A 27,257-nucleotide genomic window follows, 5' to 3' on the forward strand; every position below is an offset into this window, starting at 1 on the left:
TCTCCATCCTCATCCTCAGCCCTCACCACTCCTGTTCCTAACGGGAAAATCACAATTTTTGGGATGTCCCAACAGTTTCCAAGAGCAGCACTGCAAGAAATGATTCCTACCACGCTTCCTATCATGATTCCTATCAAGAAATGATGCCTATCACTTTTCCTATCATGATTCCTATCAAGAAATGATGCCTATCACTTTTCCTATCATGATTCCTATAATGAAATGATTCCTATCACTTTTCCTATCATGATTCCTATCAAGAAATGATGCCTATCACTTTTCCTATCATGATTCCTATAATGAAATGGATCCTATCACTTTTCCTATCATGATTCCTATCAAGAAATGATGCCTATCACTTTTCCTATCATGATTCCTATCACAAAATGGATCCTATCACTTTTTCTATCATGATTCCTATCACGAAATGGATCCTATCACTTTTCCTATCATGATTCCTATAATGAAATGATTCCTACCACTCTTCCTATCTTGATTCCTATCAAGAAATGAATCCTGTGTGAGGTTGGCCAACCCAACCCTGAGCTGTGGCACACTCAGCCAAAACCACCCACAGAGCCCAAAGCACCAAACCCACGTCTGGCAGAGCCCCACTAAAGCCAACAAGTTAAAAAGGCTGATTTTAAGATAAATTTCTCTCCTGAAACCGGGTACTTGCCATGGCTGGATGAAGGACCCAGTGGACAACACCAAGTGGGGTTTGGATAGAACTGGAGTCAGAGGGAACAAGACTCAGAATAAATCAGCAGTGATGATTTTTCAGAATAAATAGTAATAAGGAGATGATCTGTGCCAAAACTACACCCAGGAAAACAAGATTAATTTTTGTGCTAAAACAACAGTCTCCCTACAGATCTGAGAAATGGGAAGTGTACCTCTCAGGCTTGCCCTGTTCCAGCAGAGTGAGCCACCAAACTCCACCCATGAGGGACCTGTGCCTCCCAGAGCCAGCCTGGGCTGGTGACACACACGGGGCAGGGACAGCTCTGCAGGAACTGGGGCCTGAGGAGACTCTGAATGTGTTTTATCCTCAAACTCCCCTTCTCTGCTCACTGCCCCTCTCCTGGTGGCTCCTCCCCCAGCTGAGGAACCTTTGGAAGAGACAAAGCCTGGCAGAACATGGCCAAAGGTGAGGCAATGGCTTTCAGAGCCTTTTCCCCCCAAAGAACAGAGAGTAGATCAGCTCCTTTATCAGCTGTGGGAAGGCCAAAGGTGTCCCCAAGCTCAAGATGGAGCAGTCTGTCCCTAATTTCCCTAAAACTCGCCCAAACTGAGCTTGGACACTGTCTCTCCAAGGGTTCCTGCCCAGCAGCTCAGCAGAACATCCCCAGGAGCCTCTGAGCACATCCTGCAAGTCAACCAAGGGATTGCTGAGGCTGGAAAAGCCTCTCAGACCAGAGTCCAACTGTCCCCAGCACTGCCCCACGTCCCCAAGGGCCACATCCACAGGGCCTTTAACCCCCTCCAAGGCAGGGACTGCAGCCCTGCCTGGGCAGCTGTGCCAGGGCTGGAGAGCCCTTTGGGGAGCAAGTGGGAATGGTTTCCACTGCCAGAGGCAGGGATGGATGGGATACTGGGAATGAATTGCCCCTGGCAGGGTGGGCAGGCCCTGGCACAGGTGCCCAGAGCAGCTGGGGCTGCCCCTGGATCCCTGGCAGTGCCCAAGGCCAGGCTGGCCAGGGCTTGGAGCAGCTTGGGACAGCCATGGCAGAGGGTAGAATTAAACTGAATGCCATCCTGGACCCCTGTGACCTCAGCTCCAGCTGCGGGACACCCCTCAGGTGACACGGGGACACTGAGCAGTCAAGGCTGGAGGAGCCCAAAGAGGCTCCAAAGTCTCCATCCAAGGAAGGGACACACCTGGATGGGCCTGGAACAGCCCCCTCTGCTTGCACAAGGCTTTGGGCCAGGGTTAAACCAGTCCAGCCTAAGTGACTCCTGTCCCAGCTGCAGAGGGGGTGCCCACCATGCCCACAACTCCTCCAAGGGTTTCCTGAAGCCAAATCCTGGCTATGGGTAACTAGAAATAGAATTCTTAACCAGAAGGAGGAAAAAACCCATCCCATCCACTCCTGGAGAACACATCTCTGCCCATCCTGTGAACTGCAGTCTGGAAGCACCTGCCTGTCCAACAGCCTCTGAGCACAGGCAGCCTTGGAGGAACAGGACAAGGCAGGCTGCAGGGGGTGAGGGGAGCTCACTTACCCAATCCCCCCCTCCAGCTACACCTGACTGCCCAGGGGCTGCTCAGCCTTACTCGGAGCACCTCCAGCAATGGGGATTCCACAGCTGGGAGCTTCTGCTCCTATATCTGATCACCCTCCTGGTAAAAAAAAATAAAAAGCTAAAATCTCACAGTTCCCAAATTCCTGGCAGAAGCTGTTTTACAGCTTTGCTGAAATCTCTCACCAGTCACCCAGCATGGTTTGCTTTCAGCTGCTGATGTTATTTTCGTTTGCTGACCCATATTCCTCTCCTGGAAAGGCAGAACTGTCTCCTGTGTTTCACAACTCCCCTGCCACTGATGACTTCTCAGACACAACCACAACCTCCTCCCTCCCCACGTTCCCTCCTCCAGGCTGAGGAGTTTGGTTTGGCCACTGCCTGTGTCAGCTCCCCCAGGATGATTTATTTATCACAGCTCTCATTCCAGGGGGACCAGGTGTGCAGGGAGACACAAAGGCAAGCACATGGAATCATGGAATGCCAGGATGGTTTGGGATGGAGACACCCCAAAGATCATCAACCCCCTGCCATGGCAGGGACACCTCCCACTGTCCCAGGCTGATCCTTGATTCCTGTCCAGCCTGGCCTGGGCACTGCCAGGGATCCAGGGGCAGCCCCAGCTGCTCTGGGCACCTCCCCACCCTCACAACCAGGAATTTATTCCATTTATCTTCACCTGACCTTTCTCTCTTTCAAACAGGATTTATGAATTGACAGTGTTTTTTTCTTTTGTTCTCTCTCTTTTTGGACTCCCCCAAGTCCCTGTGCTGGAGGAAAGCCACACAGAAGCTTCCTTCTGGCACCTCCACCCTCCAGATCCAGCGCAGAGTCCCAGCTGGTGTGAGGTGGTGCTGAGCTGAGCCAGGAGGGAGCAAACACAAACCTTCAGTTTTGAGTAACAGCTCTCACAAAAGCTGCAACTCCGTGTGAAAAACCCAAACAGGCACAAAAGCTGAAAAGCTTTGCTGTTTGTATTCCCTGAAGAAGTAAAATGAGGCAACAGCCCTTACAGAAATGCAGCCAGGAGGATGTTTTTGAAGTTAAACCCTGTTACTGCACTGGTTTGTAAATCACAGAGCTCAGGAGCAGTGCTGTGAGCAGCTCAACACCAACCAGCAGCTTAGGAAAGAGCAAGCATTCCCAAAAATCCATCTCCATGCCAAGAGAAGACCCTGGTAGAAGCTGTCTTGGGCTCCTCTCAAAAGGCCAGAAGTGTTCCTGGTTTCTGGCCCATGGCAGGCAAAGGCTGGATCTGTAACCCCATCCTGCTTTTTGGGACTGTGGCTCCTCGTGTCCCACCCAGAGGGTGCTGAGCCCTGCCCAGGCTCCCCAGGGAATGGGAACATTCCCAACCCTGCCAGAGCCCCAGGAGAGTTTGGACAGCCCTCCCAGGGATCCAGGCTGGGATTTTGGGGTGTCTGTGATCAGTGATCCTGTGGCTCCCTCCCAGCTCAGCTTATTCCACATTTTTTCTATGATTCCTTTTCCCTCTCATACAGATGTTTGGGGCTGTATCCCCCAGTGCTGTCCCCCCAGCTGTCCCTGTGGCTCTGTGGCAGTCCCTGTGCCACCTGCCCTGCCCACAGCTGCAGCCCAACGTGAACCAGGCCAGGCATCATCCCCAGATCCCCAGCCAGGGATATTCAGCAGGCTAAGCTCAACTAAAACATCATTCAATGAAACAGCTCCATAATTCTCATCGGGATTAGAGTCATCAGCTGAAAATCCATTAAGAGAAATAGATTAAGCAATAAGGCAGTGACCATCCTTGTCTTTACTCTCCCTCTTGAATGTAAACAAGCCCTGGAACAAAACCTGCTCATGTGGAACCAGAGAGAGGCACCAGCTCCTTCCTCATCCCTCAGCTCCCTCCCCACTCTCCCAGCCAGGAATCCCTTCCCAATCTCCCATCCATCCCTGCCCTCTGGCAGTGGGACCATTCCCTGTGTCCTGTTCCTCCTTTGCCAAAGGCTGTTCAGTGTCTGAAGGCATAAAACTGTCCCACACTGCTCCAAATGTAAAATAAAGACAGTCCTGCCTTGGAACACTCAAGCACAAAGGTGTCACTACTGATCCACTGAATTCCAGGGAGGTTCCCCAGCATCCCCCAGCCCCAAGCAGGCACAGAGCAGCTGCAGTCCCTCTGTCCTTCCTCCCCTATTACAAACACCATTCCCTGTGCCCCCACACCACCACTGCAGTGTTGGCTTTTTTACTGGGCTGACAATCCCAATGCCAGCACTAACTTAAATCAGTGCAAACCTCAGGCCAGGGCTCTCACACCCTCTGTTGCTGGGAGTTCTGGATTCTGTACTCATCTAAACCACAGTGTTCTGCTGAAAAAAAATCCTTCAGGAGATTGGAAGTTAGGCTGGACTTTATGGAGTATAAAAAACATGAGATGGAAACCCAGGATGGTTTCCTGCTGCAAAATGAGCTGGTGTTGGATGTGACAGACCCAGCCTGCAATTCCTGGTGTTTCAGAGCAGGAAACATTTCAGGGAGATGCCCAGGAAGGGAGAGAAGGCAGAAGGTGCAGGCAGTGCTGAAGGACATCACGCTGCTGGAGGTGACACTGGGTACAAATAAATGCCAATAAATCACACAACACTCAGGTGTCAAACCTGTCCTCAGTGCTGGGAACAGCAGGGCCCCTTGTCCAGGGAGATTTGGTTCCTGAGGGAGCTGGGCAGGTCCTGGGGCTCAGCTCTGATCAGGACTAATCTGCAGCCAGCATCTCCTGGCTGAAAATACCCACCCTGGGCACATGAGGGGCTGGAGAGGGAGTGCCTTGGGGGCAGTTTTTGAAAGGAAATTAAACTGAAATTAAACTAAATGTGCCATCACCAGATGGGCTTTAAGGTCCCTTCCAATCAAACCACCCTGGGATCCTGTGATTACACCAACACCCACCTGTCTGCAAGGAAGAAAAGTTTTATGTACAATTCTACTAGTTGTTTCTATTAAAAGAACACAAGAGTAGCAGATATTTAGCAAAAAATCCCACAACCCTGGGTGGGAAGAACCAAGGAAGTCTGCTTTAAGTGGAGATATCATACAAGTGATTTGCATCAGGTTGCACAATTCTTTGAAGTATTTTTAGGCTGATAAAAGGTGCAAGTGACAGAATTTGTTACCCCAGGTGTGAACAGACAGAGCAGGCAGGAAAGGAGAGGGGTTAACAAAAAGCAGGAAAAGCCCCTTTCTGTCAGATCAAACGGATGCACTGAGCACTCTGCCTGGGGAGGGGATGGAGAGCTGCAAGGTGAGGTGAGATGAGGCAGGGAGGCTGCTCAGGATCTCAGGACAGCAACTGAGAGTGAATGAAGAGCACAGGAGGGGTTCAGCACCAGCTCCACCTTCCAGCCAGCCCTGCCTGCTGGGGAGTTATTTTTGCTATAACCACCTCTCTGCTGATTAACAAGGGAGAGGGAAAAATCCTCAGCACAGAAAGTTGGAAAGCTTTTCAGGAACATCTGAGGAATACCTGCCTGGTTTGTCTTGCATTCTGAAAATCCTCTAAACTGCTCATATAGAAAACATTTAGTTGCATGTAGTGCTTTGCTCCCAGAAAAGGATAAACCCAGAGATTAAAAGAGTAAAAACTGCAAAGAGTAGAAAATAAGTTTTCAAATTCTATGATACTGATGCCTGTGAGAGCTCTGCCAGCTCAGTTATCTCTGTATCAGCTCACCCAGACCTGTGATTGCAAGGACCACAAACAAGCTTTCATAATAAAGATTGCAAGAGCCAAATTTTAAACCAAATGCTAAAAAACCCTTGGCAATCTGAATAAACCATCTGCAAAACACAACCCAGCCAGAACACTGGGAGCACTCCCATCTCAGTGACCTTTCCATCACTGATGCTCAGCCCCTCTGGGGAAAACATGTCAATCCACTTCAGATGAGGTTTTAAATGTTTTGTCTGATTTAAAGATCCCACAGAGCTGGGCTTTCAAACAGCTGCCCCTTGAGCTGGACAGAACTCACCAGCCAAGCCAAACTGGGGGTCCCAGCTGCCCAAAATATGAAATATGAATTGTTGCTGATTTGTCTTGTAGTGAAACCTTGGTGTCAAGGGCAGGTGTCAGCAAATCCCACCAGCCCAAAAAACTGGGACATGGAAAGTGTCAGCAAACACCATCACCCCAAAAAAACTGGGACATGGAAAGTGTCAGCAAACACCATCACCCCAAAAAAATTGGGACGTGGAAAGTGTCATCCAACCCCTAAAACTGTGACATGAAAGGTGTCATCAAACCCCAAAACCCCTGGTGCATGAAAGACGTCAGCAAACTCCCAAAAATCTGTGACATCAAAGGTGATGGCAAGCCCCTTCACCCCGAGAACTCTGACATGAAAGGTGTGCACAAATACATCATTTTTGGGTTTTTCTGCTCCGCATTTGCTGCCGATATCTCTTTACTCCTGCCATGTTTCAGTTCCCAAGACAACTGATGACCCTGTCATGTTTAGGTACAAAATCAAGCCCAGGTGACCACGGAACATGAGGGTCTCACCTGAGCCCAAGGGACCATCCCAGGTGTCCTGTCCAAGCTTGGCTCGAGCCAGGAGCTCCCTGTGACCACCACAGGGCAGCCAGTGGCTCCCCCCTGCCTGCCAGGAGCTGACAGCTCTGCTCAGGCTCCAAGGAGCCAGGGACACCCGAGCTTGTTAAAACCTGTCCCTCAAGCCAGCTGTGAGGAACCAGGGAACACTGAGAGGATGGAAAGGAAAAATCTCCCCATCCTCAACACCCCTGGATCCCTGGAAGTGTCCAAGGCCAGGGTGGATGGGACTTGGAGCAACCTGGGATAGGGGAAGGTGTCCCTGCCCATGGCAAGGGTGGCACTGGATGGGCTTTGAGGCCACTCCAACCCAGCCCATCCTGGGATCCTGGGGTTCAGTGAAAAGGTGAGACACGTTGGCACATCACAGAGGCGAGTTTGTGTTGCCCAAACCTTGTTCCACAGCTCCCCAAACATGAGATTGGGACCTGAAGCATCTAGAGAATTAACAGGAGGAAGCAGAACTCTCATTAGGCCCAGCAGTGGTGAGTGACTGCTGGCTGGAGGGCCATGCCTGAGTGGCCATGGGGTGTCACTCACACACCACAAAGCCAGAGGAGAGCAAACCCACGGCTGTGGGAGCACAGCCACAAACCTGAAGCATCTAGAGAATTAACAGGAGGAAGCAGAACTCTCATTAGGCCCAGCAGTGGTGAGTGACTGCTGGCTGGAGGGCCATGCCTGAGTGGCCATGGGGTGTCACTCACACACCACAAAGCCAGAGGAGAGTAAACCCACGGCTGTGGGAGCACAGCCAGCCCCTCGGGGACTGCCCTGCCCCGCTCAGAGAGCTCAGCTCACCCCAAGAGTTTTGGGGCTCCACCTGAGGAGCTGCACACCTGAGTTTTACCCTCCCCTCCCTCGACAGCGTGACACTTTCCATTTTACATCAGCCCTCCCAGGGGCTGACAAACCAGCTGGCTACAAAAGGATGCAAAAATTCTCTTGTACATCTTTTGTCTTTATCCCCTGACACATTTTCTCTCCTCTCGTTAATGCGGGTGACAGACCAAGCACAAACACCGTTGTCGCATCCAAAATCTGGGAAAAAAGCAGGTTTACTGCTGGCTGGGGCTGGCCAGGGGGACACAGAGATGTTGTTCCAGGCGGGAGAACAAAGATTAACTACTCTTCTCACAGATTTGAAACCCGGGAAGAGTGACCTCATACACCACAGCACCATTGAAACAACAAACCCCACAGAATACAACAAGCTGCTATTGACCCTTGGAATGGGAACGGCTCCATTCAAACGGGGCGTTTGGGAAAGAGCTTCCAGAAAGTGACAGGGAAATTCCACTTTGAATTTCAGCACCGGGAAGAGCTTAACTCCATAAATCACTGCACCCATCACTCTAGTGCTCCCTCAAACCCAGTGCCAGAAGCTTACGGGAAATGCACAATCTGCAGATTTTTTTTGGCGGGGGCTGAAAGGGTTTAACTTTGCTGTCACCCTGCTCTCACAATACAGCTCGTGATCTGGGGTACCTCTGCTCGGGGGAGGTGTGGCAGGAGGGTACCCAGGGGGGACTGGTGTGGACCCCTGTGGATGCCACGGACCAAAAAATCCATGGCTCAAGTTTAGGATCCCGACAAGCCATTCACGGCTGCCGCTGCACCGGGCGCTGAGCAACCAGCCAGGCAATTAATTTCCCCTTTTCCCCTCCATTTCTATCTGCACAGACCCATCCTTTGTTCTGCCTGCTCCCAGGTGCACCCTCTGAAGTCACTCGGCACTTCCCAGCTCCTGTCCGCTCCCTGCCCGGAGAGGTAAAAATCACTAACATACCATCACGTGGCAGATCTCCTTGCTTGGGAGCCGGAGAGCTCTGCACATTGCTGACCTCGATTTCTTTCCTCTCCGGAGGAGCCGTTTTGCCGGGCTCCAGCTCGGTGCCTTTGCCTTTGGGAGCATCGAGCCCCGGCGCTCCATCGCCGCCGTCCCTCTTGTCCCTCTTGCCCGCCGCCTCCTGCCGCTCTTTGTCCTGGCTGCCGAGCTCGGGGATCTGCTCCAGCTTGCTGTGGAACACGCTCGGGCTGCCCAGCTCTTTCTGGAGCGAGTTGTTGCCGCTGCACTCCTCCCGCTTCTTGGCGGCCGGCTCCTCCCGCGCCGGGGCCGGGGGCTGCGCGCCGGGGCCGGGGCTCGGCGGCGCCGCGGCCGCCTGCTCCTCCGCCACCGTCAGCGACCTCTTCATCGTGGGGCTGCGGCTCTGGGTCAGGCTGCTGCCAGGAGAGAGCAGCCCAGTGGCGACGTCTTCTCTAAGCACCGGCTCAGGGTATTTATCGGCCAGGTTAAGGGTTAGGGGCACCGACAAGTGAGAGCACTCTGACATCGCACGCCTCATCGCCTTCCTCTGGTGGGCAGCCCTGGCCAGCAAACTGCCCTCAGAGCCCAGCTGCTCGTCCATCTCCTCCTCCTCCATCTCGGGGCTCTCGCTCGGCTCGCTGCTTTTGGACTCGTCCTGGGCCAGCTCCACGGTGGTGGTCGGCGGGGCCGCTTTGGCTGCGGGAGCGGGGCAGGAGAGCCCGCCCTGCCCGTAGCTCTCGTTCAGCACCCCCAGGACACAATAGCCGGGGGCTCCATCTTTTTTCACGGCCGCTTCTTTAGACCCCGAGTCGTTGGGCAGCACGGGCTGGAAATTGGGGTTCCAGACGCTGATTTCCTGCTCCTTCACGTATTTGCCGGCATCGCTCTCCGGCACGGAGAGATGGGGCAGCTTCGGCTCCGGCTGGCACTTGCTCTCCATCCCAGCCTTACCCACGGCTTTCTCCTGGTCGGTGATGGCTTCATTCTTACCCAGCCCAGGAGCGGCTTTTTCGGCTCCTGCCTGTCCCACGCGGAAATCGGTCGCTTTAGGGTTCCCGAAGTTGCCTTCAGCAGAAGGAAAGGTTTCCGAAATCAGGGACCAGCTCTCAAGGTGACCTGCAGCCGCCTGGTATTTCTTGCCCGGCACCTCAAATTCTCTTTTGTCTTTCTGAGCTATTTTTAGCTCTTTGTCTAGTTTTCCCTCGAAGAAGCAGAGCTTGTCCTCATCCGTGAAACCGGCGTTCTTAACGAGCCCGTCCTTAATCGGTCCCCCCGAGTTCACGCTCAAACCAATCTCGTTAAGCTTCCCCTCGGTCCTCTGCCACTCGAACTCGGTTTTGCCGAAGTCTTTCGGGGACTCCATGCGGCGGAAGGCGGCCGGGAAGCTCTCGGGGCTCTGGCCCTTGCCCAGCGGGCTGTACTCGGGCTGCTGGTTGGAGAGGGACATCGCGGCGGCTCCGCTGCAGCGCTCGGCGCGCCGGGCTCGCTGCCGTGACGACACGGCGTGGCCCGGGGTTCGTGACAAACCCCGTCCTCCCCACCCCCTGCGCCGTCGCCTTCGCTTACTGCAGGCAGCCACTAGTTCGAAAGAAAGCGGCAGGTTGCATCCTTTTGTGGAGAATCCTCGGGAATTCGCTTGGGGAAGGAGAGCGCCCGGCCCCGGGCTGAGGCTGCCGTGGGTTTAATCGGCTCAGGGGAAGGGTTTTACTGTCAGCAGCTTTTGGGGGGTCCCGACACGTTTGGGGGGATTTTGGCCTCTTCTTTTGCTCTGCCGTGATCGATGCTTTGATCGGTATCAATTGCTGCTGATGAGGCATTCCAAGAACAGGCAGGAGCCAAGGTCAGCGATTTCCCTGCAAACCGAACCCAAGCACGGCCCCCCAGCCCAGCCCCAAGAGCACAGTGCAGAATGAGCCCTTTCAGCACAAGGGCTTTGTTTGCTGCGAATTTTAATATATTCTTCTGGAGTCAACAGAGATCACAAGTCCTGCTGTAATGAGGATTTCACAATTCACAAACCGGATCGCCCCGTAAGCAAGAGGACAAAGCTGAAAAGGGTGGGATGGGATGTGTTTGGAAAGGTCCTGGAGTCTCAAATGCAGCAAGATTCATTTTCATTACATTTTTTTGAACATGAACATATCTTACAGTATTTTTAGGTGATTTAAAGATGCCACACATCTGTGTTTTGAAGCAGCTGCCTCTTTGGGTCCACAGAATCTGCCAGACAAGCCAGACATGTGCCCCAGCTGACAAAAATATGAACTTCATTGCCCGTTGTCCTGGTGCAGGTGGATTTTTTCTGTCACCCTTCACCCACACCAGCACTGCACACTTTGTGTTGATCCATCCCAACCCAGCCCCAACAGCTCTGATGTGCCCTCCTCAGCCACCTCTTCAGCTGCTTCACCTGGGAGTCGTGATTTGGACACCACTCCCCTGGTTAAACTGGGCTGCAGGCTGCTCAGAGGCTGCATTAGCACCAAACTGCAGATTCAGCTTTTAATCTTAAGTGTCTGGTGCAGCTTAATCCTTGACTGAGGCAGATTTTGCTCTCTGAACCAGGGTCACAGCACACGAACCATCCCGGGTATCGCCACGCTCCACTCTGGAGAAAATGTCCTTAGAGCTCATGGAAAAGGCCTCCCCTGCTCCAGTTGAACTGAAAGAAATTATTTTTATACCCAGAGCCTGCAAGTTCCACTACGCCCCCTGAATTGAACCTGCTGTGAGAAATGCTACAATCCACACATTTATCTGCTTGTATTTAAGCTTAGGATTTAAGGCACTGCTATATTTAAAAACAATGACTAAGGAACTGTAAGTTATATGAATCTTTCCTGACAGCCTCTAATTAACCAGAATAGTTCCACCCACAACCTTCACTTCTCAAAGAGCCTCAACAATTTTTCTCTGCTTTAAAATATTCCGAGGTGTCTTGCTGTGGGAAACGGGCTCTCAGCTCACGGCTCGTGCTCTGCCTCCTCCCTGATGTAGGACTAATGTTTGCAAGCACTTGCTCACTCTGAAAGTACTGACTGTGCTCCCCAATCTGGCAGGCCCTGAGTTCCTCTAATCCTATGTAATTACTGTTATTCCTCATTGCTCACTCAATCCAAACCAAGATTTTTTTTTACAGGAAATCTCAATCCACCAGAGATCCCTTAAAGCATTCCCCCAGGAGTGAGGGCAGCCCTGTAAACCACTCTGAAACCACCTACAAGCTTTTAATTTGATTTTTTTTTTTAAAGCAAATATCTACCCTTTCTAACAGAGGAGAAAACCCTCTTTGATTTTGGGGCTGGTACTTCAGAGCCTGGGATCATGGAAGGGATTTGCATCACAGGGAAGAAAAGCCTGACTCCATGTCAGTGCACAGCAACCACTGCTGCCTTATTAAATAATATTTTCTAATGCAGGAAATGAACCACAGTCAATACCTGGGATGCTCAGAAGCAGGAGAATGCTTAGCTATGAAAAATCTCCAAAGTCAGTCAGTATTTAATCTCTCAGGACATTAATGGAGGTAATGCAGAGTTCATATGCTGAGAGCTTCCCAACAGCTTCCTCCTGCCCACAGCATGCTGCTCCCAGAGCCCTGCCCAGCCCTGGCCTCTATCTTCTACCCAGTCCAGTTCTTTTCATTTCTGTTTATGAATATTCTGCCTCTGAAGCTGTGCCATGGTGGTTGTGCAAGGCCAGGAATGGCCACTTGCTGTGCCCAGCAGCTCTCCCTCCAGAGCTTTGCTCCCTTGTGTTCCTTTAGATTCCCATAAACCCTAAATTCTCTGGAGAATTAAAAGGCACACGGGTCAGTGAAGATGAGGCAGAAAGGGTGGAAGGATGTTCAGAACACAGAGCTGGGCAGATTTTGAGAGGACACTCAAGGTAAGGGAGGGTCTCACTGGGGCAGAGCTGGGTTGGAAGGGAGAGTCAGATACCCTCAAAGGAGCCCCCACCACTGCTTTTACCCTCAGTTCAACATGCAGGAGCATTTCCTACTCTTCAAGTACCAAATCTGGGCTTTCCTCTTCCTCTGGGCTCTCCACCACCTTTCATGCCAGGCAGGAGCAGGGAAACCATTACAAGATCCTGAAGATCTGGCCTTGGTTCAGCTCTGCATGTGGAGATCCCCCACTGCCTGAGGGTCCCACTCCCTCCCAGAGGTGAGAGAGCCTGTTCACGAGGAAGAAGACTCTATTTTTTCTGTTCACAAGGAGGAAGGGTCTGTTTTTCCTGTTCACAAGGAGGAAGGCTCTATTCTGCCTGTTCCCAAGGAGGAAGGCTCTATTCTGCCTGTTCCCAAGGAGGAAGGCTCTATTTCACCTGCTCTCAAGGAGGAAGGCTCTATTCTGCCTGTTCACATCCTTTTATCCTCACTAAACCCTGCCCCTCCTTGCAGGTAGAGCTGACAGGAGCAGCCTGCCCGGCACACCGAGCACCCCCAGCCCAGTCTCAGTCCCAGCACCACTGCAGCCACTCAGATCTACTGGGATGCCTTCACTGAGCCTTTTGCCAGGGCAGCCATGCCAAGGGATGCCTGAGCCCTGCCTGGGCTGCTCCAGGTGGAGCTGGGCTGTGCCAGTCCGCAGAGCAGGCGGAGATCACTACATCCCACGTCAGCTCTGGTACCCAATCTGCATCCTCCCAGCCTCAGCAGATGAATCAGCCTAGTGCTTCTATTTTTGCCTCACTCCTGAAGCTATTACTTATCCCTGCTAATGCTCTGGGTTTTGTTTTTTTTTGCTTTAATCTAACACAATCGTTTCTGTGCAGCCTCTTGCACTGGTTTCTAAGGCAACATCACTTTCCAGCATGATGAGCTCCTCCGTGCCAGCGTGGTTGGTGTGGTCTCTAATTAAGAGTTATTAGCAAGAACAGCAATCAGAGCGAGCAGAGCCACGAGGACACGCTCTGTGTGCCCAGGAACCTGGGATTTACACACCCCTGCCTCTGTGCTCACACACACACATGGGTTGTGGAACCAGCCCTGCTCAACTCACGCTTCACTTCTTCCCACAGGCTGCAAGAAGCCAGGCTGAAGGATAAAACTGGAATATTTAGGATTCTGACCACCAGAACCTTGCACTGTAAGGTTAACACTGCAAAGGTGTGGAGTTGTACAAACCATAAACACAGCCCCATGTTTTATAGGACGGGTCATTTACAGATAAATCCTGCTTTATGTACATCAAAAACCAGAGATCAGCCAAAACCAGCAATCAAACACACTCAGAGTGCTTCCAGCTCAATATTTGCTTATTGTGGGGATATTTCATAGTGGAAACCGAGCAGAGGCAACACAAAGTTCACCGAATGATGCACAAGCCACAGACTGGCAACATCAGCCGGGGAAAGAGGTTTGGAATTGAGATTTCCCAGAAAGTGACACAGCACCACTAAGGAAACTGGTCAGCAGCCTCAGCCTGGCACACTCTGCAGCCAGAAGTGGATTTGTTTCGCTCCCAGCTTTTCTTGAAAATCTGAGAGTCAAGGATGAGCAGGAATATGAAATAAAGGAAGGAGATCAAGCTGAGGAAGGCTGGCCAAGGACCAGCTCCAAGGGAGAGCTGGGCACGGCTGCATCCAGCTGGACAGGAACCAGAACTGGTGCAGCAGGGTGGGAAAGCAGCTGGGAAAACCAGGGGCATCTGCACTGGGATCAGCTGCTCTGGGCAACCTCGAAAGAACACAGAGCTGTGGGGTGGGGCAGCACAGGGAGGGGGATTTAGGTGGGATCTTGGGAAGGAATTGTTCCCTGGGAGGGTGCCCAGAGCAGCTGGGGCTGCCCTGGATCCCTGGCAGTGCCCAAGGCCAGGCTGGACAGGGCTTGGAGCACCTGGGACAGTGGGAGATGTCCCTGCCACGGCAGGGTGGCACTGGATGAGGTCTGAAGTTCTTCCAACCCAAATCATTCAGGGATTCTGTGATCCTGTTGGATCAGAGGCCCCTGAGCACCCAGCACTGCAGAGCTGCACCTCTGGAAAAACATCCTGTAAGCTCAGCTCAGATTTTAGCCAGGGACAGAAGCAAGAGCTGCACAAAGCCTCCTGCTCAAGCTGAACCAAACTCACAGCAGGCCCAGGGGCAGGAGAGCAGCCCAGGGCCAAGGCCCCCTCTCAAAGCTGTGTGACACTGACAGAACTGCCCGGGGACACCGTGTGGGGCTCAGTGCCCTCACACCCCCTGGGACAACCAACAGGCCTTTAATTCATGCACAGCCTGCAGTCTGATGAGCAGCACTGAGCATTTCCAAAGCATTACCAGAGCACCTCTGTTGTGACCAGCTCCTGCACACAACTGCATTGGTGCTGATGATCTCAGGATGACAGGCTGCCCTGACACATCCTTCAGCCCCTGCCCTGATTAACACAGCGTTAATCAGCTGATGAATTCCTGTCAGACAAACCCAATTACAGGTTGGGGTCCCACAGGAGAGCTACAAACACGGTATGACTGAAAGGTTACTGTGCAAATGCTAGACCCACTTAAAATAATGGAAACCAGGCAGGAAAAGAAAATATTTACAGTGAGAGCTTCACTGTGGCTGCAAAAGCAAAGCAAATCCTGTCATTAGACAGGGATGGGCATTTCTTGCTTTTAAATGGATTTGATTTGCACACAAACTGTTGAGAAATCTGCCCTGCATCCCACAGGGTGACTGTGGCAATGGGCAGCACGACAGCCTGGCACGGGCTGGGGACAGGAGCAGGCACAGGGATGGGGATGGATGGGGGAAAAGAGGGATCCAGGCTTGAGGGGAGCCCTCCAGCAGCCCCCAGCCCCCATTTGGGGCAGGGATTCAGGAGCAGACTGTCTGCACCACAGGGTGGTTGTGCAATGAGCACTCAGCTGCAGAGCTGGCCCTGGGCTGAACAGCTTATGCAAATCAAAATCCATAAGAGGATACAGCCCCCAAACACTGAAACAAATTAATTTCTATTTTCTAAAATCGACTATTCTTCAAGGACAGATTGAAAAAAAAATCTTCTGCAAGTCTCCCTTTGAAACAGAGCTTGAGGAGCAGAGGGAAGGGGGATGTCAGCAGCAGATCAGAATCCAACAGCCCAAGCCTGGCCCAGTGAAAACTTTCCATCATTTCCCCCTTAACCATTCCCCAGCACCTCCTTGGAAGAATTGAGGACCCTGACTGTCATCCCTAATTCCCAAATTGAGTTTTAATTCACACAAGAGGCACCACAAAGGTCCAGTCACATTGTAAAGGTTGATAATGCCTGTGGTGCTTCTGTTATCAGCTTTGCCTCTTGACATTAAAATGTATAAAATAATTTTCCAGGAGGCTCTGGGGCAGTTTTTCCAATGGCAACCACAACAATGAGAAGCTGAAATAAACCCAAAAGAGGGATAAGGGATTAAATTTAAGAATTGCACAATCAGCCTTATAGCCAATGTTCCTTAAGCTGCACAGTCAAAAATAGAAAAAAAAAAAAAAATTACCCAAGTGTGCAAGGCCTAATTTACAGGAGATGGATCCAGCTCCCGTCAGAGAGAGGATCTGCAGCATCACAGTTGCCATGACTCCCGAGGGAGCTGGCACCTATTTTAGCAGCACAGACAGGAGCTGATGTTTTTAGGGAAGCATCCTGTTATCCTGGAACACACAGTGTAGGACATGGGAGCCTGGCTAAAGAGATTTCATCACTGAACCTCAGCAGGAAGTCCTTAAAATGCCTTAAAATGAGAGCAAATCACTGCCTGCCCACCAGGGGAAAGAAACAAGAAAGATGGAGAGGGACTTGGACAAGGGATGAGGGACAGGACACAGGGAATGGCTCCCACTGCCACAGGGCAGGGATGGGTGGGAGATTGGGAATTGGGAATTCCTGGCTGGGATGGAATTCCCAGAGCAGCCGGGGCTGCCCCTGGATCCCTGGCAGTGCCCAAGGCCAGGCTGGACAGGGATCCAGGGACAGCCTGGGACAGTGGGAGGTGTCCCTGCCATGGCAGGGGTGGCACTGGGTGTTCCTTAAGGTCCCTCCCAACCCAGAGCATTCCAGGATCTGTGAGGATACCAGGTGTGGAGCAGGAGCCTCCCAGTCCTGCCTGACAATCACAGGTGAGGTGTTGGCCAAGTGTGGCAACAGCTAAAGATTCAAACCCCCTGAGCATGGCATTGTGACAGAAGAGGAGCACAAACAGGCACCTGGAGGGGACACAGCCCCTGTGACACCTGGACTTCCACAGAGATCTCCTGCATCCCTGCAGCCCTGCCCAGGGGAGTGCTGCCACCACCAGCCCTGGAAATGGTTAAAATTGTGGATGTGGCACGGGGGAATGTGGGTCAGTGGTCCTGGCAGTGCTGGGGTTAAAGGCTGGACTTCTCCAACCTGAAGAATTCCCTGATCTCTGCCATGAACAAGCACAGTCACCTGAGGGACCTCAGCACCTTCCCCTGCCTGGCTGCTGGGCTCAGCTCGGTGCCACTGGGGTGTGAATTCCCCCTCCAGGCACCTCCACCCCACTTGTGCCAACTGAGGGACTCAGCCAGGCCCTGGGGCTGTCTGCAGCTCTGCAACAGCTGGTGCAGGAAGGGCCAGCACGGATGGACATGGAGACAAAAGCCTGACTCATGGAATCTGGATTTGGGGGCAGGGGCTGCCCGGGGAGGGCTGGAGTGCCCATCCCTGGAGCTCCTGGAGGTGGCACTCAGGGCTCTGGGCTGGGGACAAGGCTGGGGTTGGGCACAGGACTCCAACCTTAATGATCTGGGGTTCTGGGATGGCAAAGCACCTTCAGCTGCTGTGGGAATACAGCACAAGAGCTCCAAAACAAGCTCAGGCCTGGAACCATGGAAGCTCCTGAGCTGGCAGGGACCCACAGGGATCATTGGTCCAACTCCTGCTCTGCACAGACATCCCAAAATCCCACCCTGGGCATCCCTGAGAGTGCTGCACAAATGCTCCTGGAGCTCTGGCAGGCTGGGAATGTTCCCATTCCCTGGGGAGCCCGGGCAGTGCCCAGCATCTTCTGGGGAAACTCAGAGCTGGGCATTCTGAGCTGCTCCTAAAAACCCCACCAAACCAACTGTTGACTCTACAAAGTGTTGAAAGGAGGAAAGCAATGGAAGGTTATCAAAGCCCTGAGTAAACTGACATCAGGACAACTTCCAGCTGCAAAACTTGTGCCAACTTACTCCCAGGCTGCAGTGCTACTCTGAGCCAGGACTCCTCCAATCCGTGCACTGTTACCTGTGCAAGATATCCAGGAGGAGCTTTTCCTCCAAAAACTCCTGGCAGACAATGGAAAGGCTTGGAAGAAATGTTGGTTTTGTCAAAGATGCTGCCTTCAGCTTTCCCTTTTGTTTTGTTGCATCATGCACCAAAGAGCATCACTTCTGCAGGCACAAGTTCATGCAGAGAACACCACTTCCACTAAAATAGAACTACTTCAGGTTATGCAACACTCATTAAAATTACAAAACCTCTCAAAAACCTGAGCAGCATGTTAAGGCACTCCGGGGCTCGGGGTCTGGTGAGTTAGTGGCTGCATCATGCAAACTGGCAGCAAGAAACTCTGCAGGAACAGCAGCAAACTTCCATGCCTGATGACAAGGCAGAAATGGAGAGCACCTGAGGGCAGGGAGAAACTCCCAGCCCATCGTGGCAGAGCGGGGTTCACAGAGGTGCCAGCTCTTTCTGAGGAAGCTTTAGAATGAGCACAAGTACAGGAATATTTGTAATTTCATCTCTAGCCACATTTCAAAATTTCTAAGAACTGGATTGAGTTCTGTGGGATGAATTCCAGCTCATTTGCTATGAGCACAGGGAGCTTGTTCCCTGGAGAACAGCCAGGGTGCCCAGCCCTGGATGCTGCCCAGCCCATCCAAAGTCTCCTAAGAGGGATAAAGTCCCAAAATTTACATCAGTCCCACCATTGTTTTGTTAGAGCTGCTTTGCAAAAGGTTTTGATTCTGGAAGGAAACACATTTTGTGGATGAAGAGGCTCAAGGAGGCTCAAGCCAAAGGAGGAGAAGGGGATGCAGTTGGTCTGAGGTGGGATAAAGCCAAACCCTGCCAACAGCAGGGACCCAGAACATTCCCTGCCCCTGGCATCCTCCATCCCTGAGCGGGGTCAGGGGGCACTGGCACACCCCAGCTCAGTGCCACCTGCACCCAGACCCTCCACACCAGCTGCACCTCAACCCCAAGGACGCCCCAAGGCAGAACTGCTGCCAGCTCTGCCCTCGGGGATGAGCACTGTGAGCCAGGCAAGCAGCCCCAGCAGCCCCTGAGAGCAGCCAGCACCCCTCATGCCACGCTGGGATGCCCAGTGGGGCCATGCCAGGGCAGACCCTGGGCACACACACACCTCTGTCCAGCCGCCGGGGCGCGGCTCTGCCCGCCAGGGCTGGCACCAGGGCTGGCACCCCTCGGGCCTTGGTGGGTCTCATGTAGCCCTTGAGCTGCTCTGCTGCCTTCACTCTCTCTTTCTTTGCCTCTTTCACCACTTTCTGCTCACGTTCTTCTTCTGTCTCTTTAGCTGGGGCTCGAGGTTCCTTCTCTTTAGTTGTGTCCTGAGGTTCCTTCTCTTTGGCTGTGTCTTGAGATTCTTTTTTAGTTATTTCTTGAGATTCCTTCTCTTTAGTTGTGTCCTGAGATTCCTTCTCTTTGGCTGTGTCCTGAGATTCTTTTTTAGTTATTTCTTGAGATTCCTTCTCTTTAGTTGTGTCCTGAGATTCCTTCTCTTTGGCTGTGTCTTGAGATTCTTTTTCTTTAGTTACTTCTCGAGATTCCTTTTGTTTAATTGTGTCCTGAGACTCCTTTTCTTTAGTTACTTCTTGAGATTCCTTCTCTTTGGTTGTGTCTTGAGATTCTCTAGTTGTATCTTGAGTTTCTCTTGCTTTATTTGTGTCCTGAGACTCCTTTTCTTTGGTTTTGGCTTGAGAATCCTTTTCCTTGGTTTTCTCTTGAGGTTTATCCCCCTCAGACTTTGACACTGGAGTGTCCTTCAGGAGAACCTCCCCAACAGGAGGAGCACCATCCTTCAGGAGAGCAGGGCCCTCCTCTGCAGGCTGGCAGGGACCTTTTTTGTTCTCTCTGGGCTGGTTTTGGGTAGTTTGGGCAGTCTCAGGCTCAGTGCCCTGCTGTTGGGGTGAGCTCTGCTCGTTCCTCGTGTCCCTGCCCTGCTCAGCCCCTCCAGCCTTGCCTGCAGGGGCTGGGGAAATGCTCCCTGTGCTGCCAGGTGTCCCTGCAGGGGCTGTGGAAATGCTCCCTGTGCTGCCAGGTGTCCCTGCAGGGGCTGGGGAAATGCTCCCTGTGCTGCCAGGTGTCCCTGCAGGGGCTGGGGACCTCCCTGTGCTGCCAGGTGTCCCTGCAGGGGCTGGGGACCTGCTCCCTGTGCTGCCAGGTGTCCCTGCAGGGGCTGGGGACCTCCCTGTGCTGCCAGGTGTCCCTGCAGGGGCTGGGGACCTCCCTGAGCCCTTCTCTGCTCTGTGTTTTGGATCTGGGGCCTCGTGAGGAAGCTCTGAGGGAGCCTTGGCAGTGTTGTGCTTTGTATCAGAGGGTTTTATTTCTTTATCATCCACCTTTGCTATGGGACAAAGGTGATTTTTGTCCTCGGGCTGGCCACCCTGGGAAGCAGCCTCTCTGCTCTCCCCACCTTTTTGGGAAACCTCTTTTCCACGTTCTTTGGGCTGCTCACGAGATCTCTGGGTCTGCATCTCCTTCTTAGCACCAAGTGCAGGCTCTTTGCTGCTTTTCTCTGCCACTGCTTCCAGAGGAGGAGGAGGAGGAAGGCCCCCAGTCCCTGCACCCCCCCCTCCCTGCTTTGGGAGGCCACAGGGAGCATCACCCCCATCCCCAGGGCCACTTGCTGGGGTCTGACACATGGATTTGAAGTCACTCCCTTTATTATTCCCAAGACTTTGAGGGCCAGTGGGAAAGTTTTTAATGTTTCTGTTTTCATCTACAAGATCTGTGTCTTCCACCCCACATTCCAGCCCAGCTCCCACGGCAGGCTGTGCTTCACTCCTGTCTGCTTTTGCCTCCAGAGGAACAGGCTGCCTGGAGGCATTTTTAGCCTTTTTACTGCTTCCATCATGGCCCCTCTTTTTAGATCTCTCAGGGACTGGGGCCAGGCTGGGATCTGACACTGCTGGATGCTCTGCAATAGGATTTTTATTCCTGCTGCAAGGACTGGCACCTCCTGCCTCAGGTTTGTCCCCGATCTCCAGGCCAGCAGCAGGGAGCAGCCCTGCTCCTGCTTTATGCTCCAGCAGAAGAGGCTGCTGTGGGTCAGGCTCCCCCTTTCTGTGCTTCTCTTCAGCACCTGTGTGTGACTTCCCTGGCTCCAGGGGCAAAGCAGGGGCTTGTACCTTGGCAGGATCAGGCAGGTGACCCAGCAGCACCTCTGGAGCCCTGGAATTCTCTTTGCTCTCCTCAGACTGAGTTTGTTGAACACGTCCCACTGCAGAGATGTCACCTGGCTGCAGCTCAGGACTGTGCTCAGCCTTTTTGCCTTTCCCATCTCTGCTTTTACCCTTGGGTTTGTCCATACCCAGTTCCCTGGTGGGACTGTGCATCCCTGCCCTGTGCTCTGGGGATTTATCTGCTTCCTTCCCTTTATTCACAGTTCCTTTAGTTTCCAAGTTTCCTTTCCCTATTTCTGGCTCTGTTTTATGGTCTGAAAGATTTGGCTGCTCAGAGAAGCTCCCAGTGCCACCCTGGGTTTTGGGCTTGCCCAGCTCCTCCTCCAGCCTCTCTCTTTGCAAACCAGACCCCTTCTCCTGAGCCAAGCTCATTTCCTTCCTGCCTCCAGCCACCTGCTCCTGCCTGCCTTCCCCCCCAGCCCCCAGGACAGCTGCCTGCCCAGAGGGGCTTTTCTCAGGCTGTTTCCTTCTGCCATCACTGCTCCTCTTCCTGGCTTTCTCTGCCAGCACTGGCACATCCGAGCTGAGCCCAGCAGCTCCAGCCTCCCTGCCTTTCCCAGCCAAACCCACCTGCTCTGTGGGGCTGATGGTGGCAGCCAGAGCAGGAGTTTTGGCTTCCTCTCTGCTCTTCTCCAGCAGCAAAGCTTGGTCTAAAGCTCCCAAATCAGCTGTTTCACCTTTCCCAGCATTTTCTTTTGGTTTCTCCGGTCCCAGCTCAATTGGCCTTTGCATTTTAGCTGCATCTTCCTGCAAGCCCCCAGCAGGGACACAGCCCTGCTCACTGCCCTCCTTCACCTTATCAGCTCCCTCAGCAAAACTCCCTGAGTCCATCTTATCCTCAAGGACAGGCTGCTGGAAAAAGCTCCTTTCCCCCTTTTTGCTCCTTCCATCACTGCCTCTTTTTTTGGGCTTGTCTGCAGGGCAGGCCTGTGCAGCCACACCTGATGGGTGTCCTCTGGCAGGAACACCCTGGCCATTTGCAGGACAAACTGCTTCCTTCCCAGCCTCATCTGTCCTCCCTCCAGCAGAGGATTTGCCTCCATCCTCTGAGAGCATCTGCTCTGAGCAGCTTTTCATCCTTTTGCCTCTCCCCTCACTGCGTTTTTTCTTGGGCCTGTCTGTGCCCTGTGCCAGGCTGGGGTCTGGCCCAGCCTGCTGCTCACAGCCAGGCCCTCCTCTCCCTTGCTTTGGGTCTGCTGCCACCCCCCTGCCCCCTGCCTCACCAGGGACACCCTGGGCCCTGCCCTGCCCAGCTGGAACCTCCCCAGGTTCTGGTGGAGCTGCAACAGGAGCTCCAGGAGCATCTCTTGGGCTCCTCACTCCTCCCCCTGACCCTCTTTCACTTTCTCCAGCAGCCTTTGGCTCTGCAGGGAGCTTGTCCCCCACGGCTACAGCCTCCAGCTGAGGCTGTTTGAGGGGTTCCCTTCCAAGCCCTTTGCTTTTCTCCCAGTTTTTCTTGGCTGCTGTTTCCAGGGAAGGCTGGACACAGTCACTGGGTGCTTCCTGCCCTGGAGATGGAGTTTTGGGCTCCTTGTTTTTATGGGACAGGGGCAGCTCTGAAGGGCTGGTCTGTAAGGGAGTTCCTGCCTTGCTCAGATTGACCTTCAGCTCGGCACCTTTTGACTCCTTGTCCTCCCTCTTCTCATTTTTCCTGGGGAAATCTCTTTCCATGGCCTTGTTGGGTCCCTTGGCTGCAGCAGGTTCCTGCACCTCCTGCTCTGAGGGAACCTCTCTGCTTTTGCCCTTAGATCCCAGCATCCAGCTGTCACCTCTCCTTCCCTCTGGCTCCATCTCCTCCCTGGGGCTGGCTTTTGGGCCCTGCAGTCCTGGGGCTGGCCCAGGGAAGGCCGTGTGCTCCTCCAGGATGTGACTCCCAGCTGTTACTTTAGCATCCTGTGGCACATCCAGAGCTCTGCTTCCTGGGGGTGTTCTGGGACACACGGCTGGGTTCTGCCACTCCACCCCAAAGGGAGCACTCCTGGCACCTCTGGAGGCTGTTCCATTCTCATCCCAGAACTCCATCCCTCTTGGCAGCTGGTTTCTCCTTTGTTTTGGTTTCTTTTTCTTTTTCTTCACCATGGCACCTTCCAAATCCCAGTTTTCCTGGGGGGGATCTCTGCAGCTCTCCACAGGCTCCGTGGGGACATTGGTGGCCTTTTTGTGAGGAGCCCTAAAGCGAGGGGATGCTCCAGCAGCACAGCCAAGCTCCAGTGTGGAACAGGGGTCTGCTCTGGGCTCAGGACTCTTCTGCTGTGGGACACCTACAGGATGCTCCTCTGGCACATCTGTGAGAGGCACTGGGGCAGGTTTTGCTCTGCCAAACCCACGGTCCCTGGATTTGGGAGCTTGCCTGACTTGTGCAGTGGGAAGACCTGGAATACAGGAAGCCTGCTCAAACATCAAGGCCACTATTTGCTTGGTAAAAGAAATCATAAATATATTCTGTGTGTGGCTGCAGCCCTCTCAAACGGGCCCTACAGGCAGATGTGCAGGATTTCCCAGCACTGGAACCACACCAGAGCCACCTCAGGAGGGCTGGGGTAGGTATTTACCCCAACACCTGTGTGATCTACCCCAAATCCATCCACCAGTGCTATTTAAACACAAGTCTGACACAGGCTCTTGCCCCACCAAAAAGCACCAGTTCTTGCAAGGACATGCCACTGCTTTTTAAAAATGCATTAAGGATCCATTTTGTCTCAGCAAGACAAGATCAGAGAGAGCCTTTTTATATCTCTAGCTGGCATCCTTCCAGAGTGGGAAAACAGAAGTTTAGTGGGAAGATGGGAAGAGAGATGGGGGCAAGAGAGCCAAGATTCCCCAGCAGCCAGGGAGGAAGCAGGGGGAGGCAGAGCCTCGGTCCCAGGGTCACCTGCTGTGTCCCTGGGGATCCCTCAGGGGGTGAGGAGAGCAGCAGTTGTTTGTCACTCAGCCCTGGCCCACAAATCCTCCTCCTCACCAAGTGTGAGCAGCACCAGCCCCTCTGGAGGCTGGGTCAGTGGAGCAGGAGAAAATCACATCTTCCTTTGGCAATTGCACAGCTCCGTTGGGAAGGAGATCCTCCCTGGGAATATCCTCGTGAGAATTAACAGTCCTTTTCAACACCAAAATAAGAGCCAGTGCTGATGGCAGAGAGAGGAGAGCTCTGCAATCCTCCAGCACAGCTGTGAGCCAGTCCCAGTGATAAAGCACCCAGAGCACAGGGATTTGGGTTTTGAGTTTCAATGTGGGGGGAAAAGAGCCTTGGAGAGGGCAGGGATCCGAGGGGAAGGGAGAGCCCAGCACCAGGAGCACTGAGAGCCACACAAAGACATTTCTGCTGGCCCAGGAGCAGAAGGTGAAGAGTTCCCAGAGGAGGTTTCCATGAGGAAATGGAATTATTTTTTATGTTAAGATTTCCATCCTACCTGTGGGCTCCTGCAGGGTTTTCCCTTCCTGAGGTTCTGCATGTTGGACGTGGTTGTGCTCAGCCTCCTCCTTCTGCGTCTCACCATTCTCAGCAGGAGCAGATTTTTCTGGAAGGTCTTTGTTGTTTTCTAGTGCTCCTTTTGCTTCAGCTGGAACATGAAAGACAGGAACAGAAAGCTTCAGGTCTCAGGAGTACAGGCAGCCTGCAGCTAAAGCCCAGCCCTTGCAAAGGGGTTACTTTTGTGTTTAACAGGAATGAGGTTTATGAGACATGGTTGGTTCATCCCCTCACAATCCCATTGCAGCAGCACTTTTGTATTTGGCACATGCCAAGGTGGGGGTAGAACACGAGGCAGGGGCTGTCTCAGGGTTTTTAAGCACAGGGTGAGGGTTTGTTTGGGTTTTTTTCCTCTTTGTAATCAACCCAATTCAGACTATCCCAGCTTCCCACTGGGAATTCAAATCCAGAACGAACTCCATGATCAGCCTGGAGTCCCTGGCTAATGCTGATCATCTTGTATTCATCTATACCTTACAATACATCCACACAGCCACCACAACATCCCTCACTCTGCATAATTACAGCCAGTCTTCATCTGTAAGGCATAATTACAAGGGAGAGCAGTTCTCTCTGTAATTAATTTTATTTCAATTTTAAATAGAAAGGGAAACGATGGCAGGCATTGGTACAACAACTGTGCAGGGGGAAGGAAAGGACAAGTTCTGTGAATGTGCCCCGTGCCAGCAGGCACTGCAAACCTGCTGGGATGCAGTTTGCAGCCTGGCCCTGGCTGCATTTCCCACCTGCTGCCTCCGGGGGCTGCTTGCTTTTCCCGGGAATTTCCTCCTCCCGGGGGCTCGGGGGAGGTTTCCTGTCCTTCACCTCCTCTGAGTGATCCACAGCAACTTCTGGGACTTTGGATTCCGCCTCCACCTTTGCTGTTGCTTCTGCGAATGGAATGTAAAGAGTAAAAATTCCTGGCTTTAAATATAGATCAGATTAAATTAGATAAAAGCACTCCCTTGCCTAATTTTTCATTTTCTGCAAGGAACTGAAGGGTTTCCTCACTTTCAAAACCTGATTTTTAGGATCTTTCCCCCTTCCTGCATTGTCTTGCACTTCCTCTTTCATTCACCTACCTGGGCCTCTCAGTCTCTACATTCTACTGGGATTTTTTTTGTTGTTGTAACTTCTCTCTTGAAATTTATCCTCATCATTACACTAAAGAGTATTAGAAGGTAAGAAAAAATACCTCACTCCAACCCCATCCACAACCAATCCACATATGCTGCCTCTGCCCATGACTATTTGCTGCATTTTAGTAATATAAATATAAAATAAAGACAATTTTGGAAAGCAGTTTTCTCTCCAGAGGGATGGTGTCCCTGGAGAAATCCACAGCAAACTGCACATGGAAAACCAAACACGCCCTTCCCAGCATTCAACACCTACAGTTATCCTAAGGAAAGGTCCCACAATTATCAACTAAGCCTTTTAGTCTCTTCAGAAACTGTTTTCAAGAACCTCTGTTTGTCAGCTCTGTGTCCTACAGGATCTGGGAGATTTCAGGGAGAGCTGAGAGTGGTGGTGACACAGAGCCAAGCACCAGCAGGGATGAGCCAGCACCTCTCCATGGCTGTCCTCAGACCACTCAGCACTGCTAAGAACCCCCAATGAAAACTTAAAAATCATTAAAAACCTCTAATTTTATGTTCTGTAAGTGAAGAATCCCCGTGATGCATTTTCTGTGTCTCCTGAGAGCAGAGCTGAGCTCTCCTCAAGCTGCTTCACCCAAAGCCAATCAATGCTGGGCTCTGTGGCCTCAGAGGCCTTTTCCAACCTGAACTGTCTGTGACTGGGATTTGGGATTTGGGCACACTCACCTGCAGGAGACTTGTCCTGCTGCAGGGCAGCCTCAGATGTCAGCAGCTCCCCAGACACAGCAATGCTGGGGGCAGCTGCAGGGCCAGGCTGAGCCTCCACCTTCCCTCCATCCACAGCAGGGACAGGCTTGGCTGGAGCTGCAGGAGCAAACCCAGAATCCAGGCCATGGTGATGGTTGACTTCTGCTGCAGGGCCAAATTCAGAGCCCATAATCTGCTGAGCTTTGTTCTCTGCTGCTGGAGCAAATCCCAAATCCAAGGTATGGTGAGGTTCTGCATCTGCTGCCGGGGCAAACCCCAAATCCATGGTCTGGTGGGACTCCACACCTGCTGCTGGAGCAAATCCCAAATCCATGTTCTGGTGACATTCCACATCTGCTGCTGGAGCAAATCCCAAATCCATGGTCTGGTGAGATTCCACACCTGCTGCTGGAGCAAACCCCAAATCCATGTTCTGGTGGGACTCCACATCTGCTGCTGGGGAAAATCCAAAATCCATGGCTTGGTGAGACTCCACACCTGCTGCTGGGGCAAATCCCAAATCCATGGCCTGGTGGGACTCCACGCCTGCTGCTGGAGCAAAGCCCAGATCCACCCCATGGTGGGATCCAGCATCTGCTGCCGGGGCGAAGCCGAGCTCTGTCCCCGGGGTGGACATGTCATTGACACCTTTGGGAAGGCTGCCTTCAGGTGCAGGAGAAAAGCCCCCATCCGTGGCCTGGAAAGGGCTGGCTGCTGCTGCTGCAGGGCTTTGGGGAGGTTTGGTGTCCCCAGCAGGGACAGCTCCAGCTTTCTCTGCGGGAAGGGACGCGGCGTCGGTGGCGGGAACAGAGGCTGCACCTGCCAGGAGCACGGGCACCACAGGTCAGGGAAAACCCCATGGGAACTCCTGACCTGCTGTTTTGTGGCTGGGGAACACCCAGGGCTGGTTCCTGGCTTTCAGCACCACCTCC

At 52.8% G+C, this 27,257-nt stretch overlaps 1 protein-coding gene across 13 annotated transcripts in view; it reads right to left on the reverse strand.

The window, feature by feature from the left end:
- Positions 1-27,257, reverse strand: part of MAP4 (microtubule associated protein 4) — a 146,519-nt gene that overhangs the window by 25,813 nt on the left and 93,449 nt on the right. For 7 of the 13 annotated variants that reach the window (XM_039726570.1, XM_039726574.1, XM_039726571.1 and 4 more), the window contains 5 exons: positions 26,305-27,144; positions 25,225-25,368; positions 24,420-24,569; positions 20,015-23,384; positions 18,954-19,894 (listed from right to left, as the gene is read on the reverse strand). In XM_039726570.1, the coding sequence (XP_039582504.1) occupies positions 18,954-19,894; positions 20,015-23,384; positions 24,420-24,569; positions 25,225-25,368; positions 26,305-27,144 (5,445 nt within the window). Of the gene's footprint in view, positions 1-8,606; positions 10,466-18,953; positions 19,895-20,014; positions 23,385-24,419; positions 24,570-25,224; positions 25,369-26,304; positions 27,145-27,257 lie in introns of those variants that run through there. The other 6 variants (XM_039726579.1, XM_039726578.1, XM_039726577.1 and 3 more) reach the window with 4 other exon arrangements.

This window comes from Passer montanus, unplaced genomic scaffold, assembly GCF_014805655.1.
Source record: "Passer montanus isolate IOZ18808 unplaced genomic scaffold, ASM1480565v1 scaffold59, whole genome shotgun sequence".
In the NCBI taxonomy this organism is placed as follows: Eukaryota; Metazoa; Chordata; class Aves; order Passeriformes; family Passeridae; genus Passer; species Passer montanus.